Source organism: Macrosteles quadrilineatus, unplaced genomic scaffold, assembly GCF_028750875.1.
Source record: "Macrosteles quadrilineatus isolate MER2022 unplaced genomic scaffold, UCM_ALF_1.0 Scaffold_1__1_contigs__length_201487025, whole genome shotgun sequence".
Lineage (NCBI taxonomy): Eukaryota > Metazoa > Arthropoda > Insecta > Hemiptera > Cicadellidae > Macrosteles > Macrosteles quadrilineatus.
This window is the reverse complement of record NW_026542594.1, coordinates 169,326,930-169,350,113: the sequence shown is the minus strand read 5'-3', so window position 1 is coordinate 169,350,113 and position 23,184 is coordinate 169,326,930. Positions and strand designations below refer to the sequence as shown.

The 23,184-nt window shown below is 32.4% G+C and overlaps 1 protein-coding gene and 1 long non-coding RNA gene across 3 annotated transcripts in view; one reads left to right on the top strand and one right to left on the bottom strand.

Moving 5' to 3' along the window:
- Positions 1-1,946: 1,946 nt before the first annotated feature.
- Positions 1,947-5,161, bottom strand: LOC128983659 (uncharacterized). The gene is made up of 3 exons (XR_008489885.1): positions 4,972-5,161; positions 3,140-3,275; positions 1,947-2,141 (listed from the first exon to the last, which is right to left on the bottom strand). It is a non-coding gene; the product is annotated as an uncharacterized LOC128983659 (long non-coding RNA).
- A 6,203-nt stretch (positions 5,162-11,364) lies between these two features.
- The window catches only part of LOC128989578 (protein dopey-1 homolog), a 92,795-nt gene continuing 80,975 nt past the window's right edge, over positions 11,365-23,184 (top strand). Inside the window, exons 1-3 of one of the 2 annotated variants that reach the window (XM_054411493.1) lie at positions 11,373-11,461; positions 11,555-11,628; positions 20,624-20,714. In XM_054411493.1, coding sequence (XP_054267468.1) covers positions 11,573-11,628; positions 20,624-20,714 — 147 coding nt within the window. In that variant the 5' untranslated portion in view covers positions 11,373-11,461; positions 11,555-11,572. Of the gene's footprint in view, positions 11,629-20,623; positions 20,715-23,184 lie in introns of both variants that reach the window. The other variant, XM_054411500.1, reaches the window with a different exon arrangement.

Sequence of the window (23,184 nt, the reverse complement as noted above, 5' to 3'; positions counted from 1 at the left end):
CCTGCGCGTACGCGGTGACGACAGACGGGATAGCCGTCCACCATGGCCTAGGGTTCACTACGATACTCGGACAGAATACGATTGAATCGATCTATCGAGAGTCTGCAATTACACTATCGATATTGAATTGTGTACACTATCGATATCGGAAAATCGGATTCGAGTTTGTTGTTGGATCTGAGTCTGAGTATTGAGTTTTCAATTTCAATCGGATTCAAATCATCTACTCAATCCTCCTCTACAAACTAACTGTATGCCTAGCCTACGTACGTACAGTAGTTTCTGCTGACTTTATGTAAACTCAAAATGTGCTACCGTCCGGTATCTAAGACAATAAAACAATAATAATTATTGTTTCAAATTACTGTACAAGAATATACAGATTTTTGTCTGCTGTGATTTTTTTAGGATTTGACAGGAGAAAATATTTGTATATTGGCTAGTACAGCATATTTTTTTCTCTAGCCCAGGATCCAGGGGGGGGGGCAAATGCCCCTGTACCTAGTGTTTTAAATTTTGAACAAAATGGTACAACTCCCATACCTGTAAAAGTTACAATTACTTTCCCATTATATAACAAAAAATCAGATTTTTAAAAAAACAACCGGTTCTAATTAAATTTGGTCTGTTGTGGTCCTAAAAATATGAAAATAAGGTGTAGGCCTATAATAATTCTAAACAAAATAATACAACCCCTATTGTTGGTTTGAATTTTAATTTGTAATTGCTGTAACAGTTGCAGTTCAAGTAAAAAGCCTTTAGCACCATCTGTTCAATTCATGACAGTAGAACCTTGATAACAAGTCGACCTTGATAACAAGGGTTATTTTCAAATCCCCTTGAAATTATTTTACCCCTAATCATATGTTATTGCAAACCTCGATAAGAAGTCAACCTAGATAACAAAGTCTTATTTTATAGTCCTTATAAGTCTTGTTATCAAGGTTCTACTGTAAATTATAGCCTATACCGTAGATAAAACATACTCCCTTAGACTTGTGCTGCTTAGTTTAGTCTATGCCTATACACATATAATTCAAAGTCAAAATTAAGAGTCAAAATAATCCAATTATAATGAAATTTTTAACAAACGTGTAAAACAACGTTTGTTGTAGCGTTCCGTTCATGAACCAGCATGATCGGACTATGAGTAGAGGTAAAAATGGGGTTTCCTCATGTTTGACCTTATAAAAACTTCAAACATCTTTGTAAATAATTCATTGGATGTTAAAAAAAAAAAAATATCAACCTATATTGCAGATAGCTAAATGGTTACCAGTAAGTTGAAAAATAAAAAAAACGTGAAAATAACTTGTTATTTTGACGAAGGTAATCAAGGTGAAGTGTGTTCTTCCCTGTATCTTATAACGCTATATCAGCAAACATACAAATTTTAAAACGAAAACAAATCTTACATTGATTGAAATGGGTGATGAGTATACTACACTTTTCAGTACCTACCAAGCTTACATGGCAATTAAATATTCTTTAAAGATTTTATTGAAGGAAAGACTTATTTCAAATAATTATATTCCCACTTGATGTGAACAATTTAAGTTTTGTTGACTGGATAGGCCTACTATGATTAGTGCACTTTATAATCGAGCTTCAACTTTATACTTGACTGTGTGGTAATTTATAATAGAATATACATAAAAGATAAATAAAATATATAACTAAGATGTTTTTGTAAATAATTTAAATTATATATAGTTAACACAAAACAATAAGAGAGTATTTTAGTATTTGTTTTGATAGAAGAAGTAAAATATCAATTGGGTTATCCCAATCGAGGGGGCTCCCAATTAATTATTTAGTTTTTATTATTATATAAAATTGTTTTTCTATCATTTGTGTTCACTTATTTACATTTTAAGTTTCTCTATAACCTCTACAGAGAGGACAAGAACACAAGAATGCAATACAAGAATACAAGAGTACTTTATTTTACAATTTTTAAGATTGAATAAGGCATCAATACAATATGTTATCGATTAAAAATCTTTGTTGATTGGAATCCTTGCAGTAGAAAGATGATTTAACTTGTAACGTAGTCACTCTAGTTGCTGCCAAGACAATTATTCATCAATGCTGTAGAAAGGTCTAAGTAACAGCCCCTGTGATGTTCCTTCTTCAGTCTTCTAGAACAGAGAAACTTTACATGTTATTTAAATAAGGAGGCTAGTGTAGGATGAATGAACAATAAATTCTCCTCAGCTAGAATGCAATGTTAAAACTTTAACGTGTCTATTTGGGTTGAATGGAGCATGTTCTCGAGAAATTAACATTTGCAGACAAACTAATGCTAAAATTCATTGAACATCCACAACATTTTATTCACTTGTATTTAAGTACGAGTTAGATAGCAGTAATATAAATTAACATAATTTAATTAAAATGTACCTTTTGACCAGATTAATTTCTACCTCAAATCATGGTTTTCTCAGTACCTAATTAACAGTTTCAACTTCATTTTTTTATGAACAACGACAGCTTATGGTTTACAAAAAATATAACCCATACCTATTTTAAAATCAAGACTAATGCAGGTTTATTTTAGCAACAGCAATGGTTTATCTGTATTAGGCTTTTAGCAACAGCAATGGTTTATCTGTATTAGGCCTAAGCCTAATTTTAATTTTAAATAGTGGCAGATGCTTTTATTTATGATCACATTACCTTAATCAAATATATTTGCATGAAATTTGTTAAAGCTTATATGCCTATTCTACCAATTTTGCTGTCCCGTTATATCTTATCTTCCAACTAAATTAATTCTCAATTTTTCCCACATTAAAATACTATAATGCAGTGGGCGGTTCCAAGGGGTGAAGGCAAGAGCCCTCCCCATTAGAATCTGACTCTGGAAATATAAGTTTAAACATAAATTTTGTCATAAATAGGTGACAGAGATTTTGGAACACAGTTCTAGACGTAAACACAGTTAAAAAAATAAAAATAGCAGATTTTCTTAAGGGGAACCCATGAAACCCCCTCCTAATGTTAATCACCCCTGTTAGCCCTTCACAACGTTCTAATCTAGAACCACCACTAATATAACAACCTCTACATGGGATCAGAGGCTGTATAGAAAATGTTACTACTATAAATAAACAATTTAAACAAATAAATGTCTTACCTGTTCACCGCTGGATTTATTTATTACGTAATAGAGAGATCTGTGACCACACTCCAATGCATTTTACGAATGTTGGTTAGAGGTACGCAAACTTGAAATCTGACTAGGCCTAGAGTCGGTTGATCAGGGTATGAACCTGCAAAAACATTAAAAAGCATTAAGTCAATCAATTTTAAAACATCAATATACAATTCCAAAGAGAAAAGCTAAGATATTATCGATGGAATAACTTATTAAGTTACTTACGGTATTACATAATGGAATAAACTTATTACATAATATAGCCTAAGCTATCGAATAAACTTAAAATATAGTAAGTTTAATCAATAGCCCATTAAGTTATGTAGGCCTATAAGTTATTGAATTTCAATATTGATTTTACATGTTAGCTTATGAGGATTCTTAAGTAGATTATCACCATTACAGGTAACTTGTATATAGTAGGTATATATAACTTAGTCAATGTTATCGCCCACCAATCTATAACAGTGTGCTGTAGCTTTAAAATGAACTTAACTTAACTTAGGTTAGCCTAAGTAGCTAACAAAACTTACAAAAAAAGGATAGGCCTACAATTACAAATTGAGGTCCAAGTGTAAATTTATTTGCTTAAAAACAATTACTAGATCTAGCCTACTTATCAACTCTTGTGTATACAATTTACATACAGTAGGCCTTGTTTATAATTATCTTTAACTACCGTACCGGTAACTTAAAAAGCTAAGCCACAGCGAAATGTTAGGGTACTTTGGTATTATGCGGAGGCCAATTATTTTAGAGAGATTTTTTACTGGAGAGTCCAAATTAACTACATACTGTAATAGGAAAAAACCTGCTTTAATTGACTGACTGTCCAAATTTGACATGATTACAATTAGCGGCCTTTGAGTTCTGTCTCCCAGAAAAAAAGGCAGCGATGTCGGGGAGGATTGAGTTAAATGCGTCGCTGCCGCTATACTCCGCCAAGTAACTTAGGTATACAGCACGCTGCGTCATGTTAGGTTGGATTATCAAATATGTTTATAAAACTTTCCCCGTTTCGTTATGAATTGAACTATACCAATTGAGTCATAACTTACTTTCGCCCGCCAAATACCCCAGATACAGGTGGTAACAGGTGATGCATGCTCCGGTCAATGACCTGGCTAAGTACTTGAGGGGATATGGCGTGCAAAAGTAATTTATGACTCATCTGGTATTGTAAGAAAACCCAACCTAACATAACTGCGCTGTGTAAGGGTGGCCTCCGGATAATACCAAAGTACCGTACCCAAGTTAACCCCACAGCACGTGTAACTTATACGAGTCTTCTTGAAAAGCATAAGTAACTTAAATAAATAAGTTATTTAAGTCATATCAAGTGAAAACTTCTAATGATTGGCCTACGATAGAAATATCAAAACTAAATTTTCATCTGATAGCAAGTTAGGCCTATAGGTTAGGCCTAGGCTATAAGTTAGGTTCTATACAGACTTGTAGGCTACCTATCAATTCAATCGCTCTAACAACTGCAAAAAATTGCAACTAACCAGCATCTTAGGAAGCGACTTAAGCTTTCATAACTTTAATGTTCTTAAGAAACCAATTAACTCTTACTGATAATCCTAAAAATGGTTTCAAACTTCATCAAGTCCCTAAAACCTTATTAGGTACAATTACCTTACCGCCACCCCTCAGAATCTTCTGATTAATACTTTGTAGGCTTAGAGGTTAATAATCTAATCTATTTAATTTTAGTCAATTATCAAATCAAGGAGACAATAACATGAATGGATTTATTAGGTAATAGCCACGAATACTTTTAAGTATTCGTGGTAATAACATATTTCTACCTGTACTTCTCGTGGAAAAAGCAAATCCATTTGATCTTGATGCCAGACAAACATAAGTTACCTAATTGGTCAAATTCTTCCTTTGACCTTACATAGCTCGAAATTTCCTTGACGTATAACAGTTTAAATCTGTTAAGCTTCCATCTCTTTTAAAAAATTAATTCCATTTTAAAATCTAATTTACGTGTATCGTGTACCTGACCACCTCCAACAACTATTAACTAGTCACACAAGACAATGTCAACAATAAACAACACGTAAACGTAAACAAACATAGGATACGATACGAGTTACGATGATTCCGTCGTCATAGAACCGATTCGATTTCAGTAAGAAAGAAATATCGCAGAATCACGATAGATCGATTCAATCGTATTCTGTCCGAGTATCGTAGTGAACCCTAGGCTATCCCGACAGACGGGTGAGGTGAGATGAGATGACGCTTGACGCTTGAGCTTGACGTTGACGCTGGCTCTGGCTGTGGCTGTGGCTGGCTGGCTGCTGAATTTTTATTTCAGGATTAGTGTTGCCTACAGTATTATTTTGAGGCTTCTGATTGGCTGAGGGGGATAGAGTGCTGGGCTGATGATCCGAAAGACCCGGGTTCGGATCCCACCCGTAATACTTATTTTTGTATTGGATTTTTTTCATTATCAACAAGTTTGGTTGGTTTTGGTTAGGTTATGACGGTTTAATTTTATAATTAAAACATTATGAAATAGAATTTGACCCATTTATAGTTTTATTTTATGAACAGAAATATTTTTTTCGATTAAACCTTCATTTGATTTTTTATTATAAGCAAGTCTGGTTAGTTTGGTTAGGTTATGATAGTTTAATTTTAGAATAAAAAATTATAAAATAGGATTTGAGGCATTTATAGTTTTATTTTATGAACAGAACTATTTTTTCGATTAATAAACCTTCATTAGATTTTTTCATTGTCAGCACGTTTGGTTGGTTAGGTTAGGTTATGACGGTGCAATTTTATAATAAAAAAATATAAAATTGAATTTGAGGCATTTATAATTTTATTCTATGAACAAAAATAATTTTTCAATTACTAAACCTTCGTAAGCCTCTAAATGACACTGTTGGCAAAATTAATCCTGAAAAACAAATTGTGCTGACTGGCTGTGGTGGCTGGCGCCACGAGACCTTGCCGTCAGACCGCCACCGCCCACCACCGCGCCGTGCAGAACGCATCATACAGTGCATAGCCGAACTGTTCGTGGGAAATTGTTATCTCTATCACTGTCGCTGTCAAAACGTGTCGTTTGTAGGTTAAATTTGATATAATCTTACTGTCATTACCTAACCAAACTTGCTGATAATGAAAATTTCGAATGAAGGTTTACTAATAACAAAAATAGTTATGTTCATAAAATAAAATTATAAATGTCTCAAAATCAATTATATAATTTTTTATTGTAAAATTAAACTATCATAACCTAACAAAACCAACCAAACTTGCTGATAGTCAAAAAGTTAAAGCCTCCGGTGGGATTCGAACCCCTACCTCCAAATTATCAACGTCCATGTCACTGGCCCGGCCATGACGGAATTAGTACATAAGAATTATGCTAATATTTAGTACCTATTTCGTACTATTTAGTACCAACAAACGAAAAATTAGTACCCCACTCGGTACCGGATAACTAATTAATTTAGGATTCCGGGCCAGTGACATGCTGGCCCAGCCATTTTAGAATTTGATCCTAATACGTATACCATCATTTAGTACCTATTTCGTACTATTTTGTACCTCCATTAAAATAATTTGTACCTCAAAGAAAACCAAGCTACGGGCCCGTAAACTGTACAGGTCAATGACCCCTCAGCCCGGCCATGTCGTAACCTGTGGTTATAAGCTATGCTAATATTTAGTACCTATTTCGTACTATTTTGTACCCCCATTAAAATAAATTGTACCTCAAAGATAACCAAGCTAAGGGCCCATAAACTGTACAGGCCAATGCCCCCTCAGCCCGGCCATGTCTCAATCTGTAGTTATGATGCATGCCTTAATTTAACACCTCCTATTAAAATATATCCAACTAACACAAATATACTGAGCCATCACAGAGCATAGAATAAATATTTATTCTATGCTCTGTGCTGAGCCATCGACTTGCCATACAATTTAATATCATAAATTAATTACAGTAGGTATATGAACTTAATAACTTTTCTGAAATTACCTACATTCTAATTTTTTCTATTATGGAAATAACTATTCACAATTAATTAGCCAAACATATGATAAACAACATTTAATAATATTTACTCTAATGGAATATCTCAATCGAGATAATCAATATGAATAATTTCACAGTCTTACATAATCTTTACCAATAAAAACTATATTGTAGTACAATAATTGTACGAAAAATGGATGCTTTATCTGATGTATCACGAGGATCTGACGTTTATAGTTCTGCCCCAATATTTCCTCCTCATCCTCAACCATTTAATTTGGATGATATTTTAGGATTTAGCGAGGCAGCGAGAAAAAGACTGTCAGAAGAAATCACTGAAGAAAAGTATTTTACTACGAACAGAATTTTCATAAACCATATTGATTCATTTACAGGAAAGCGTATTGTATCTCTTATCCTGAATGACAATTTACGGAATGAAAGTTATCCTAGTTATAATGATAAACATGATTTTGGCTCTGCCAAGACGAATCCAAGCGATGTTGAAATATCAAAATTGAAAATTAGTGATGCTGAAACGTCTGTGCCAAAAGTAAAAGACAAACTTCATAATATGTCCAAAAAGGAGATAAATGTGGATTATACAAATAATTCATCAGAAAAGAGCAATCAGCTTGACACTAGTAAGTTGACAATTGCAGAATACTATGACATGATGGAGTTGGAATCTTTGGAAAGCAGAAACGCATTTTTAAAAGAAAAGCTTAAAAGGTTTCATGTGAACCATTTTGCAGTAGCTCCTCTTGAAAACGAATCAGTAACTACAAATTATATCCAAGACAATATAATCTCAGGTATTAATCGTAATTGTAAATATGATATTGTTGGAACTTTTATGGACACAAGTGTAGAGGATTTTGAAGGTGTCATCCTTCTGAAACACAACTTCGATGATCCTGAATTTCTCAAAGAACTTCTTAAATGTGGCACTATAATTTATTGTGTACATGAAAACTTAGATCAACTAATTGAAGCAGCTTGGCTTTTGAATAACATAATCAATTTCATCGATGAAAGTAAAGCTAATTGTAATAGAAACCCTAAATTTGACGAATTGCCAAAATTTGTTCTTGTGTCAAGTTTTATGACCTGGGCGCTCACTAAACCTCTTAGCATGGACGAAGAACTCCCTTTCATTGAAAGTGATTATAGAATAAGAGTTCCTCACCCTAATTATCAACTGTTATTTGAATTGGAGGAACAAATCGTGAAAGCACAACTTGAGCAAAAAATAAAATCAGCAGTAGTTGTAAGTGGTGTACCTTATGGCTACGAAGAAAATGAGTTGTATCCCATCTTTGAAAAGGCTTACTGCTACACACATGTACCAATATATTCACAAGAAAACAACATTATACCCATAGTTCATGTAGATAATCTTGCACAAATTATAAAGACCACAATAAAGCACATAGGTCATGTAAAAATTCCCTTTGTATTTGCCAAGGATCCAGTTCAAAGTAACATGATAGATATTTCCAAAGCTATTAGTTCAAGCTTAGGAACAGGAATTTGTGAATTTCATTCAAAAGAGTTTGCGATTATTGATGATATGGTCTCACAAGAACTATTTGACAAAGTTACAAGCAAGGTCTATTTGGAGTCATGTTATCCTCTCTTTAGAGAGGAAGATATACCATGGAATTACAAATCTGGTTTTACAGCAAACATAAACCACATAGTGAAGGAATTTGTTGAGGCTAAACATCACAAACCATTGCGATTGATATTCTTTAACGTTTCAGATAGCGGCAAATTGAAAAATGCTGTCCAAGGGATTAGTAATTATTACAAAATTCCATTCATAAACGTTCAACACGAAATATCAAAATATGCTGAAGAGATTCTTAATAAACAAGCGATGATTGAGGGAAATAACTTACTTGGCTCACCAGAAATGCAAAATATACATAATTTGAAAAGTTCCAACCTAACTCCAGGTTTAGTATTGTGTGATGTTGAGAAATGCAAGGAAGACGTGGAACCAATAATTAATGCAATAAAAAATTATACTTCTAATGGTGCAACTCTTTCAAAGTTATCAGATAATGTAAATATTATGGCAAGATTATTAAAAAGAAACCCTTACATTTACCAAGGCTATATCCTTAATGAATATCCACAGAATCCAGAAGAAGCTAATATTATATTTTATCAAAATAATGGAGAAACTTCTAATTCTGATGAAATCACAAACATTCAAAACAGTCCCGACTTGGTAATATTTTATAATAAACAAACAAGTTTCCAAAAATTAGATATGCTTAGCCAGCAAACAGGATCCGAAAAAAATAACCATAGGGTTTCAGTGGTTTCAACACACCACGAGCAAGATTTAAAAATGAGCACTTCAACCAACCTTTCTGATGCTGTATCAAAAAGCTTAAAAGGAGAACCTTTTATAGACACACAAGTGAGAACTGAACTTCATACTAATGAAACTGTTAATATAATGGAATCATTCTTTTTTAAATTAGGTGAAAAATGCAAGGTAACCACAGTAGATTTTACTGATCGAGACACTGAAGATGATGTGTTTTATAAAACGTTGTACGTTATTAAAAAATATTGCTATCTTAGAGATCCAGAAACTGTTGTTCCATCAAGTACAAGTGAAAGTTTCCAATGTGTGGAAACGATTTCAGATATGGAATACCCAATGAAAACAAATTACCAGGTTTCTAAATCAAAACCCGAGGTCGCAAATAGTATAAAAGATGAAGTAATGGAACTTGAACAGAATGAAGTTGAAGAGATTACTTTGGCAATAAGAAGCTATCCATTGATAAGCTACTTAGTCAATAATATTTTCCCCACCTTGACAAATGGTATTTTCAAAGTTGCTGTTCAAATTCCTCAAGATCCCATAGACTTTTTAGCGGAATATATCTTCAAAAATAATCCTCAGGGTTACATGATTACTATTCCTCAGAAAAAGTTAAATCTGGATGACAATAATTTTCTGAGGCATAAAAAGAACGACGTTCCTAAAATTGATTCTAAGGCATGTTTAGCTTAGGACCCAGCTTTAGTTTGTGTATAGGTATAAAAATTGCTTATTTGGACAAAAAAATGTGGACAATATATATGATATAAAGTCAATACATAATATTGAACACCCGTAATCATTTCAGTAATTTAATTAATTAAGTACTAGTGTACATGTTGCTCGAATTCGAGCAATTGCAAAGTATACAGGAGTTATTTCAAAACGAATAACAGTCATATTTCAAATGAGTTTAAAAGAGTTAACTCAAAGAGTACTGGTGTGTAACTCAGACCATGTTTATCTTCGTTATTGATAACTTGAGCTTATTTATTTGAATTGTTTGTTGATGGATTTAATTTGGCATGTTTTGTTTATTTAAATGACGAGCCTATTGTACTTGTTGTACCGGTATTTAATGGCAATAAAGACAATGACTTATGACTTGGTCATTGAGCTTTTATAAGAATGGTCCAGGTCCACGCTAATGAAGCAGCTGGTCTGTTTGGTTGCAAATGCCAAGTGGTAAAGTTACACTAGGCATCTCAATCTCAGTGTGAGTCACTCAATTCTACCATGGTAGAAACTTACACCATTAGTAGAGTTGTCAACCTTATGGATTACCTAAATGCGATATTATTGTTATAGTACCAGCGAGGATTGTATAGGATAGGATAGGATTGTTAACAATTTCTCTCTAGCTATTTAAAACTGTGTTTAGCCAGAAAGATCTAATGATAAACAATAAATTGTGCCCTATAGTAACCAATAAACCACAAATCATTAAACTAACCATAAAGTAAACGAAATGTTGTCAACACTAGCGCCCAGTGTCACCAACATGAACTAGATATAAAAAACAAGCTTCAAAATGTACAATGGGATGATAAGTCCATGCATTGATTATAAAGTCAGTATACTCATCATTCACATTAACTTGAATATTTGGGTTGAAATACACATGTAGCTGGTGTCTCCATCTCAATTGGCAATAAATTAGTAACATATAATATACAGCGAGTAAAAAAATCATTTAATTCTTATCTAGTATTATATTTGTTCATACATATGTTATACTCTATAACGTAAACGATCATTACATGTGACGAGCGTGGTAGCCCTGTTCACAAGTCATGTCATAAGGTTGTGTGTTTGCATTTCTAGTTTTAGTTTTGCGTTCTGCTAATGTCTGTTGTTCTGGAATGGATTGCTTATCTTGTCGTTGTCAGTCAATGTGTGTATTCGTGTACTATGTTTGATGTTTTAGTTTTACTACGTTCTAATTGTGAGTACATTTTACCACCCCGTGGGTTGTGCGAATATTTCCCTCCTTACAACTGAAATTAGTGTATTCTTTATGTATGTTCTGTGATAAAAGAAGGAACCTACTGAAAACATGGGGACCATAGCTTTAGAAGAGTATGAGTTGATGAAGGATTCCAAATATAGAGTGTAAGTACGACTAAGCAAAGTTTGAACTAAAAAAGATTATATATATTTATCTCTTTTCATGAAAGAGAACCTTTTTCCATATGGTGTTGTAAAATTTTCATCATCCTACAAAAGCCTAGCTTGGCACTTTTAGCCCTGGGACAAAGTCAAAGCAGTCCAGCTTTCTTATTCCATGGCATAAGTCAAGTCTAAGTTATGCCTAAATTATCACATTTATTTTGTATGTATCTCCACTGGTATAGCCTAGGCCTACCTATATTTACAAATCAATTCACCTTACAGACTTCCCTCTAACTTAAAAAACTTATACAATTTTGATTATTCTACTTGCATATTATAAGAGAATGTAGACTATTGAAAAAACCTTCCCAATAAAAAGCAAATCATAATAGTCAATGTCTAAAGTTACTGTAAGCAAGAACTTGGTGTTAAAAACTCTCAAATCTTGTTCCTTGGGAGAGGACCCTGTTTTGGGTGATAATAGGCCTAACTTACTGGATAACTTTTCGGATGCGTTGCAGAAATATATCCTCAGGACAGTCTAGAATTCAAGTTAAATTGTCAAACACTTAAAGCCAAGAATGAATTAAGTTCAGTAGGCCTACCGGTAAGTTAATTTACCTAACTCAAACCAAGTTGACCGTAGATACAAAAATTGTAGGTAATAGGGTCTAACATTTTATCCTAGGCCACCATAGTCCATTCATAGGCTACGTATTTTCAGTATAGTAATTTTTTTTAATGGAATCTCAAAAAGGCGTAGGGCCCTACAATGTATGAGTTAAGTTATGTCTGACATTTGGTCAAAGTTTCGTCCATTTTTGTTTGGTCTATACAAGATAATACTACCGGTACTGTAAGTTACAATTGTAGGCTAATATGATATGCCTACCAATGGTAAATTAAAAAGTAACAATTCAATATCAACACCCTAGAATTGTTAATATTAGGCCTTAACTTAAGTAACTATTAAGTAACTTATCCTATTTTTTGTATAGTTACAGGAATTAGGCTATGTTACTGGTACCGGTACAGTAGTCTATATTAATTTTGTTAAAGCCCCATAACTCTATAACTTAGGCTGATTGTGTGCCTACTAATTATCGTAGTCATAAAACTGGGATCTCAATATAAAAATCTTGGCTATTTTACATAGAAAAATGGAATTATTTTTGTAGGATGCATTACACGACGTCCAAATTTCATCATGCCCAAAAGTAATTGCAATAAACATCTGGAAGTCATAAGATTGGTCGTTGTGAACCAGCATATTTTGCATTCTTAAATGAGCAAGTTAGCAGTTGCACCACGTCCAAAGCCGCTGTCAGTTGCACCACGTCCAATGGCTCAGCGCTGTCCCATGACATCCTGAGCGCCTGCACACTGTGAATACTGTTTTACCGACTGTAGTGCAAACTAACCTAACTTATCCTACCTTCGTATACAGGAGCCCTGGATTTCGTGCGACAGCGCTGAGATATTGGATGACATGCAACTGGCAGTGGCTTTGCACATGGTGCTGATGCTAAGTTTTTAAGAGTAGTAGCCTACCGAGAAACCGAGCTTTGCTCAGATTCAATAAAACATTTATTAAATAATTTAATTATTGAATCAAAACTTTTGCAAACCCTCTCATTGCCCAGAACATTTTTTTAAATTTAATAGTAAGTTAAACATATTATTTTTAAGTAGCCTATCTTAATTTATTTGTAACATCAACTAATTGAACAGGTTTTTGATTTTAATTTTGGGATTCGAGTATCAGGATTCGATCTTTGAAGCCAACAGTTGATTAATATGACGTAGCCTATAAAAAAACATCAGAATGGTAATTGATTCAAAGATTTTTTTAACGATTTATTATACAACTGTGGTAAACAATGTTTTTTGTTTGTATTGTAACAATAACAAAATATGCCTTATTGTATCTTTACGATGAAATGTTCCCCCAATTATAATTTAAATGAGCTACTCAGTTTATTTTACATACTTATTAACCAACAGTTGGCCCCAAACGCAAATCCCAAACATCAAAATTAAACAGCGAATTCCGTTTACTTAGTTGAGATTACAAAATAAATAAATAAAGGTAGGCGACTAAATAAAATGAAATGTTTACAATTAATTAAAAACAGAAATAAGAAAATCAATCATTCAATTTCTAAAATCCGCCAGGGGGTAAAATTCCGGGGGGTAAAAATCCAGGGGGTAAAAATCCGGGGGTAAAATTCTGGGGGTAAAAATCCTGGGGTAAAAATCCGGCCTGTACATCTTCAGTTGTCTATACGCTAGTTATATGGATTCCAGTTTTTAACGCTAATAGTTTAATTAATCACGCTCTGGCTATTTTCATTAGACTTCCAAATCCGCGGTAAAATTTTGGCCGCGAACAAACTTTTGGCCACTCAGGCTACTACGTCATAGTGACGTCAGCTTTGCCGAGGGGGTAATATTCCAGCGAGATAAAATTCCGGCGACCCTCATCCCCTCCAACCCGGCTATGATCGCGTGGACAATCGACGACATGGCGCGGACAATCTACCCAGGCGGCTTAGGATCGCCCCGTGTGGCCACTCTCATTTGGTTCAAAGTGTTGTCAGACCACGCGGATCATCCGCACGGACCGTCCGCGAGGATGATCCGCCTCGTGTGGCCCCGGCCTAAGGTGTTATTTCCTTTAGCCAGAAAACCTATAGCTTATTTATGAAAGTGAAAGTTGGCGGGATGGGCTGACATTTGAGTTGATCGTAGAACCAAACATTATGCAACTGTTTTTATCAATAAAATAAGGGAAAACCTGACTGTACATGCCAGCCATAGTTCAATCGCTGAATAATTCATAATTTTTTAACGTCCCTAAATCTAAATAAAAAATTTAGGATTTTCTAGTTCAAAACACTGTTTTTGTTGTAGGCCTATTTTTTTACTCAGTGACAAAAAAAAGACATTCAAATTGCAAAAATTTGTTATAGACAGATTGTATGCAGATTGTATGGACCACATTAATACGGTCTATACAATCTGCATGATTAACAATTAATCATTTTAATATGTAATATAATCTTTGAGTTTCAAAGATATATGTTTTGTTACAGTATTAAACACCAAAAGGTTGGCCCAATTGAATAATCATAATTTTTAAAAGTAATTAAATGAAATTAACCAATAAATAATTCTTCGTGACTTGTAAAGCTTAGTCTTATAATCTTAATCAGATTATAAATGAAACAATGGGTGTGGATTGACAAATGGCAAATTCGCATTAAGTTGGAGCATATCAATCAAACAGCTGATTCCAGTAATAGAGAGCTGCCATTTGCTTTTATTGATTGACCTTATCTTGGCCTGTCATAACATGCACATGGAGCCTAGAGACTAAATGTCATCTGAATATGTCAAGACTATATTGCACAAACTCACAGAGATGTATTATAAGAAAACTCGTAAAATATTCTAATTAACATTATTAATTATAGCGTTTTGCCTATAGTTCTGGAAATTTGATGTGGCACTTCAGATCAGTGTTGATTTATAATATTGTGAAACTATAAAATAAAATTTATAGGCTATTTCTGGCAAATCAGAATGTCTGCTGATATAATTTCATGATTTAGTACAGTAAACAAACCCTCCGCAGTAAGACGACAGTTTTTAGTTCGACATACTTAGTCCGCCACTGGCAGTTTTACAAAAGAACTTAAGTGGTAACAAATTAGGCCTAAGCTTGTATTGTTAATAATATATGTATTGTCATTGCATTTAAGTAGCCTAGTTTCAATAAACCACATTATGTACTTTTTGGTGATTTTGGTTAACTTCATGGCGTTTTAATACTGTACCAAATGGTTGGATATTAAAACTGCATTAGAACATAAAGGGTGGTATTTTATCTAACAAGTATGGAGAAGAATTTGAAATGAAATGTTATGAAGAATCAAATGAATTAGCACAATGCTTCATGGAAACCCATTTGGAAATTAATGTAAATAAAACAAAATTTATAGAGTTTTCAATCAGAGATAAAATAAAAAAAATTCAACATAAATATCTTAATTATTGATCAACATATAGAAGAACTAGGAACAATCAAATTCCTAGGACTTATTATAGACCATAATTTAAACTTCAACTCACATATTGAGCATTTATGTAAAACACTTTCCCAAATTATTTTTATACTAAGAAGATTGTCTATGTTCTCTAGTAAAGACGCATTACTTTCTTTATATCATTCGTTAATTATTTCCAACATTAGATACCTATGCAATACCTATATGGGGCTCAACTTCATCAAAAACTAAACAGATATTTCAATTACAAAAGTCTGTATTAAGAATTATTTTTTAAAACTTAAAACCACGCCAATCCTGTAAGGAAGTTTTCATAAATAACCAGTTAATGACCTTTTAAAAATCGAAACCCAAATCTGCTAAATTATCCAATTCATAAACACTCTCATTTTGAAAAAAACCCCATCTATATGGGGATTTGTCTATATAATAAGATCCCCTCAAAAATAAAATCCTATACACCACAAAAATTTAAAATTTGGACTAAATCATTAGGCTATTGGTGGAGAAATCATATTACTTCCTGGCAGCTTTCCTAAATGACCGTGACATTAATTGACCTTAGTTTATGTAAAATATGACACAGAATGTTTTTAATTGTTTTTTTCTCTGATATTGCTTCAAGATCTTAATTTGAATTTGTCTTTTTTCTAACTTGTTTGAATTGGTAACTTTCTCTAAATTGTGCTGTTCTTGTTGTATTTTGTTGTAACTCATTACTTTTAGTTTTTATAACTTATTGATTGACCATGCATCTCTTCACCATTGCCTTTGTAATGAAGAATGTTTTATGCAATAAAATACTTATGACTTATGACTTATTTTACTCATTATAAATTTACGAAACATTACGATTTTTAAAGAATAATTTTGAGAAATTCTGGAAAAATGATGAATTGATATGTGAAAAGAATTATGATTTGAGAAAATTACAAAATTTTCTTCTAATTTCCACAAAACAAAGTTTTATGAAAAACATCTTTATTACAATATAAGAAAATTATTTAACAAATTACCAACTAATAACTTATTCAAAAGTTAAAATTAAAATAATAAAAAAATTAAAACAAATCCGAAGATCCGATCTATTCTATTGAAGACTTTAATGAAAAATGCATCAAAATTTAAAAACGGAATTATAAAGAGTTTAACTTAATTATAAACTTAAGTTAAAAGTGATTTAATTGTACTGTCGATACAATGTATATTGTCAAGACGATAAAGTACCGGTATTTATTTATATCAATGAAATGCATACTCCTGTCACAGCAAACCTGCAGACTAAGCGAGCTTCTAATTATCTTAGCTAGTTTGACTTTCACTAGAATATTCCCTTAAAATTGTCAGACTTAACAACAAACAAAACTTGGCAGACTTATTCCCTATTTAAATAACTTATGAGTACTGGTACTTAGGTTTGCTTCTACGGGGAAGGTAATAAAGTGTCTGTAATAATTGAAATGTGACTTTGTATGAAATAAATAAATTTATGAAATTTAATTAAAATATATTCGTTATCTATAAACAAGCAAACTACAACAGTTTACTTTATCCCATAAATTCTCTATTTGAAAAATTCTCTGAAAACAATCTTGATAATCCAACATTTAGCAATTCGACATCCTCCTGGTCTCTTAGCTGTTCTATTTCCAAGAGACAACTGTAGTGTAATTCCAGTGAATTAACATTTCTATGTTGTCAGGTATGTAAATAAGTTACCCTACTTAATGAGCTAGGGACGAGTTAAAATGATACTTGTGAGACATCACTATCAGTTTCTCAATGATAAGGTTTACTGCTGAACACGCTCTACTTGGCTTTCCTTTATGAAATATTCGTCCTTAACTTTTACTTTATTCGTATAATGGATTCATACATTAGTGAGTTGTGATGCCTAAAAGTATAAACATTTTACCTATATACAATCAAATGTATGCCTGCCTGTCGGAATGTTTGTTTGACCTTGCATCCACCCAATCTGTGAAACTTGGGAAAATTGTCTATGCATTTCTATTTCTGGGAATGTTAATGTTATATTTCTTAAAATCCATCAGGGCCATGTCCCCTGAGATTTCAAAGTTATGTAAAGGACACAAAAATGATTAATTGGTTTAAGTTCAATGTTTACATTTTGCTGTTCATGTTTCCTTCTCAAATCCTTTTTAAACTACTGCCAACCTAATATTAGCTATTAATTTTGTGAAATTAAGTTATTTGTTTTATGAAGAAGCCATTGATTGAATGAAACACACTGTAATCTATTGTCAATAGCAGTACTAACTATCCTCTACAGTGGCTTTTAAAGAATCATTTACAATTTTTGGTCCTATCACAATTTTACTAGTGCCTAGTATAAGATAAAAATTAATAACATTAAAGATTTACTGTTACTTAGCTAAGCTTAAGAAATGCCCCAAGGCTAATTGAAAACAAAAAACATAAGTCGGGTTTTTACTGAATGCTGAATTGGTTGTATTTTAATAATTTATTATTCTACAAAAAAATAATCTAGGATTGCTTTTTTATTAAATTGTGTATAATGGACACATTAAGTAAAAGATTAATAAATAGTTTTTGTTTGAGAAATTACAATTTACATGACCAACAGGGAAAAGATATATATTTTTTTACAGATTGAATCTGTTTAATTCAAATGTTATTATTCTGTGTCCAACATAGTAAAGAAAGTTCCTTTGACGTTGTGTTGTCTGTGAGATCCAAGTGTTAACCGGATGTTTGGCCGTAACGGAACGAGTCTTGTTGATGTTCCAGCTCACCTAACATAAACCCGTAAACTCAGCTGTAATTAGCATCTCCCGAGCTAACCTAATCTTGTACTCTTGAATGATTCTGTTAATAATTCCGTTGGTGTAGCAAGCATGATTTAAATTGGAACTTAAGAAACTAATTTTCAGTTTTAGTGAATTTTCCTAAGTAGCTATTACCGTAGGTGGCACGGTAAGACCTAGGCCCGATACCAATTTACTTTTTCATTTTGATGTCCCAGTGGCCAAAAACACCATTCGTTCAGAGTAATTTTTGTCCGATTTTGATGAAATTTGGTTTTAAGGTGTAAGGCGGGATAAACTTGAATGAATTTGCGAACCAGCATGATCAGGCCATGGGAAAGGGGTTTTATGGGGTAAAAATTGGTTTTTCTCATTTTTGACCCTCAATACACAAAATTTATTAATTTCTCTCTAGACCTAAAAAAAGGATTTAGTATATCAAATAGTTTTTGTACAGTTATTGGTAACGGAGAAAATTCAAAAAATTTTAAATTTAAAATTCCTTTGTATGGCGAATATTGTAAAATGTTGTACTGGTAGTTTACTTGATTATGGATATATTTTGATCAAACTTGGTACCTAAATTTATTTATTTTATACTAAGCTATTAATATTTTACTAAAAATCACACTTTATTAGTTTCTTTGTAGCAGCAAACCTAGGTACTTGTTAAACCTAATGTTATTTAGCCTAAATAGATTTAATTGAAAATCAATTCAGACAAATGGAAATTCGCTTAGTCGGCAGGTTTGCTGTGGCAGAGGTATTTTTTATTTTCTACAATATAGGATTTATATAATACCCTAAATAAAATACTACCTAACTTAGATTTTTCAAAAAATTAATAAATTTGCTATTAAAAATATTACAAACGTTTGAATAAACTTGTATTTCTGCTCAAAGATTTGTAAAGTGTAACTAATTCTACACTGCATCAAAAAAAGCTTTTTTCAATACATTGTAGAGTTTATGTAGGCCTTTTAATCCCTAGGGCAAAAAGAATCAGCTGGTGTTAGGCTTGTCAGCTGTACATTTTTGTGACTTTAAAATTTGTATTAACTGATTTTGCCAAAGGCAATAGCCGGATTGATAAAAATATTAGTGTATTGTTTTTATTTGTTAGTGTGTTTTATCATCGTGTCACACCTTGTTTTATTACAATAACATCATCATTTAGAATAAATTTAAATTAATATTTGAGTAGGCCTACCGTATTTAAGATTTGAATAATTTATTATATTGACAGAATATACCTTATGCATCTAAATACATATTATATGTACTACAATCAAAGCAAATAGAACTTGGGGGTCAAGGTAATGTTTTGAAATAGGCCAGCTGGAAATAGAACCGCCAGATCTATTTGAGTTGACCATAGTAATAGCGCCTTTTTAAATTGTTTCAAATTTTTTTCGTACGTAAAAGAGGGAAAAAAATTTGTGAGATATTTTTTATGAGTAAAAAAATTAAAACATTTTAGCTTTTAGCGAATTGGTTAGCTTAGTAATATGGTGCAGTAAAGCAAAAAATATAGCCAAAATGTCTTTTCATCCCTTGCTTAACCGACCTTGGCTTTGCCTGGCCGTTAAGACCCCCTTGGAGGCTAGCGGCCATCTTGGATAATTTCAAACAGCTGCTAAAGAGTTAATTATCATCCAAAAATAGTTTTTCAAACACCAAAGTGATTATTATAGAAATATCTAGTATACTGTGGGATTAGAAATGTTGTTTGTGGTTTAGAATGTATTTCCAAGTGAGTTCATGGATGGCTATCTTGGATCTGCCCGCCATAAGTGCAATTTTAATTTTGTTATTTTCAACCAGCCGCTAAAGAGTTATTTACCACCTCAAAATATTTTTTCAAATGCTAAAGTGATTGTAATTTAAATATCTAGTATACTGAGAGATTATAGAAATTTGTTTTGTAATTGTTTTATGAGTTAAAACGTCTAGGCTTCAAGGACTCCTAATCTACTCTTTGTTGAAAAGAGCCACCTTAGGTCCAAGTGATCAAATTTACTCTGTAACGTATTGATGATCATTACATATTTTTATATTGCTTGATTACAACAAAGTATGATTATGTACAAACGACTACACCTAACTACAACTATACCTAACTGAATTTTTGCGCAGGTATGTGTCTGCAGTGGACAAAGCGCTCAAGAGTTTCGAGTACACCAGCGAGTGGGCAGACTTGATATCAGCTCTAGGAAAACTAAACAAGGTAAAAAAATACTTCTTATCCATGGCTAGTGGTTCTTGAAATTCTTATGATAGTTTGGTATTCATACAGTACATCTATTGTATAGCTTTCATAATTTTAGCTGCTGCAGTTAGTTTAGAAACTTAATTGGGTTGAATAATAATAATAATCTTTTATGGTTAATCAGCAACATAAAGTTACAATAGACAACGACAGGAGTCAGGACACAAACATGACATCATGCTTAGATCTATCATTTCATGAAGCAAATCAAATATTTTGTTGCTTAAACTAAACATAATATTTAAATTTAAAACTCTAAGACGGAACGCTAAATTATTTTGTAAATTTATAAAAACTTAAATTAACAATTCTTCAAATCCAAAAAAAATTTTTAATTGTTCGAGGAATTTAGTATAAAGAGTTTTGGTCATGTAGGCTGCTTACTCACTGCCAACAGTGTTAAAAATTCGGAGTAGGCTGATTTGTGCTAGAAAATTCGTCTATAGAAAAAAAGCTTGGCTCATTAGCCATTTTGATGATATATCATAGATTATCTACAGCACAGAAGTGCAATGCAACGTAACAGGTTGTTTCCAAGGTTAGAGGGGGAGGTCTAAAGGGACTATTCAGCTGCATGTAGAAAGCAACCTTGACTCAGAGCTGCGGCCCTGAGTACTGGACCTATTCACATTTCTCTCTTCACAATCGGCAAGACAAGGACTTGGATTTCCTTTACAGTAGCTTACAATGCTCGGTAGTGTAGAATGAATCAACCGAAACATTATGTTTTTTGTCACGGTTTATATTATTGGTATTGAACAATATAATATTATTGAGTATTCTGGACAATGAAAACTAAAATGAATTTCATAATGGGCGTGTAAAGAGATATATTTTTAAATTTAAGTTAAGCTAAAACACCCTTTTTCAATTTAGACCACAGTTAGTTGTATGAGAACTTTACCCACGACATGTTACCGTGTGCAGATGAACTTGTTGAATTTTGAAAGCAGTGTGACTGCACAACCAGTATGGTGGATTTGATATTACGGTACTCAATAATTTAATTTTTTCATATTATTTTTTTAAATTATATATTTATTTAAGGTAGAAAAAATTTACCTTACACCTTACGATTTATTTATATGTTTAGTACTATTTTTTTATGTAATCAAGAATATGTACATACTTTCCATGTAATTCATTTTTCTTTGATAATGTACTGTAAACAGCTTTGATTACTTTGTAATTCAGCAATTCTGGAGACAACATAAATTAATCAAAAAATTTTAAAGTTAAGCTAAAAATCCTTAAACTGAAATAACAATAAGTACAGTAAATAGATATTCTTGTGACTATCTCCTTGTAATTATTTACTCTTTTCAATAACTATGTTTTTATTGCATAGAAATTATAGTTGAGTTATTTCTGGATGGTGGACTCAAAGCTTTTTTTTGTTTAGAAAAGAGTACAGTAGAGTAAATCTATTATTAAAGTCTTATTTGCGTCCATAACATTAACATTGTAGGCTAACAGGTATTGATTGCTATCATATGGTAAAACGGCCAATCACAATAAACATTGTTTGTCACCTGGATGTTGAAGATGGAATAGTAGAGTAATCGTCTAATACTTTGAGACGGAGATACTGACAAGGTTTCTGTGCTAGGAACGTGCCTGCTCAAGCAACGAGTTTGTCAACATAATGTTGTAATATGTGGTGTATTTTGGAGAGTACAAAAACTGGTGACTAATTCACTACTACAGCTGACTAGCTAATACCATAACTTCCAGATGAACAACAACTATTTGTGAACTCAACCTAACTGCAGCGTTTGGTTATTTACGTTGAAACTTAAGTAATGAATGAAATAACATAATTTCTTAAATGATCAGTTTAGTACTTTTATAAATAGTATTTTTCCGGTTAAAAAAATTACATTTTTGAATATGTAAATTTTGATTAGTATAAAAGGTTTTTAAACTGTAACATTTTTGCGAATTATATTATTGGTTAATATGTTTTTCAAGTTTACTTTTAAAGTATTTCATCAGCAAAAGTAGTTGCTGGTTTTCCAAATTGCAGATTTTCATTAGTTATAAATCGGTTGAACCAGCGCATGCCCCTTTCATCCACTGATTATTGAATGATGTTCTTCTCTAGAGCTAGCTACTTGTAAACACAGTTGGTCTAATGATTGTTAACTAAACAATGGTAGTCATAATACTCATTAGCATACCAACCTAGCTATACAGTCAGATGTCATAATAACATCGGTTTCATAAAATATACTTTAATTAAGTTTACTTGTTTCCTCGTCATTTAGAATTTTAAAATATAGGCTACTATGTTATTAGATGCTATATTTATAACATTTTCACTCAAAAATAATTATGATTACAGTTTTTTTAGAGAAGATATCCAAGATAGCAAAAATACCTGGTTGTTTACAAGGCTATTAAAAAGAAAAAGAGGTTGCCTCAGTCG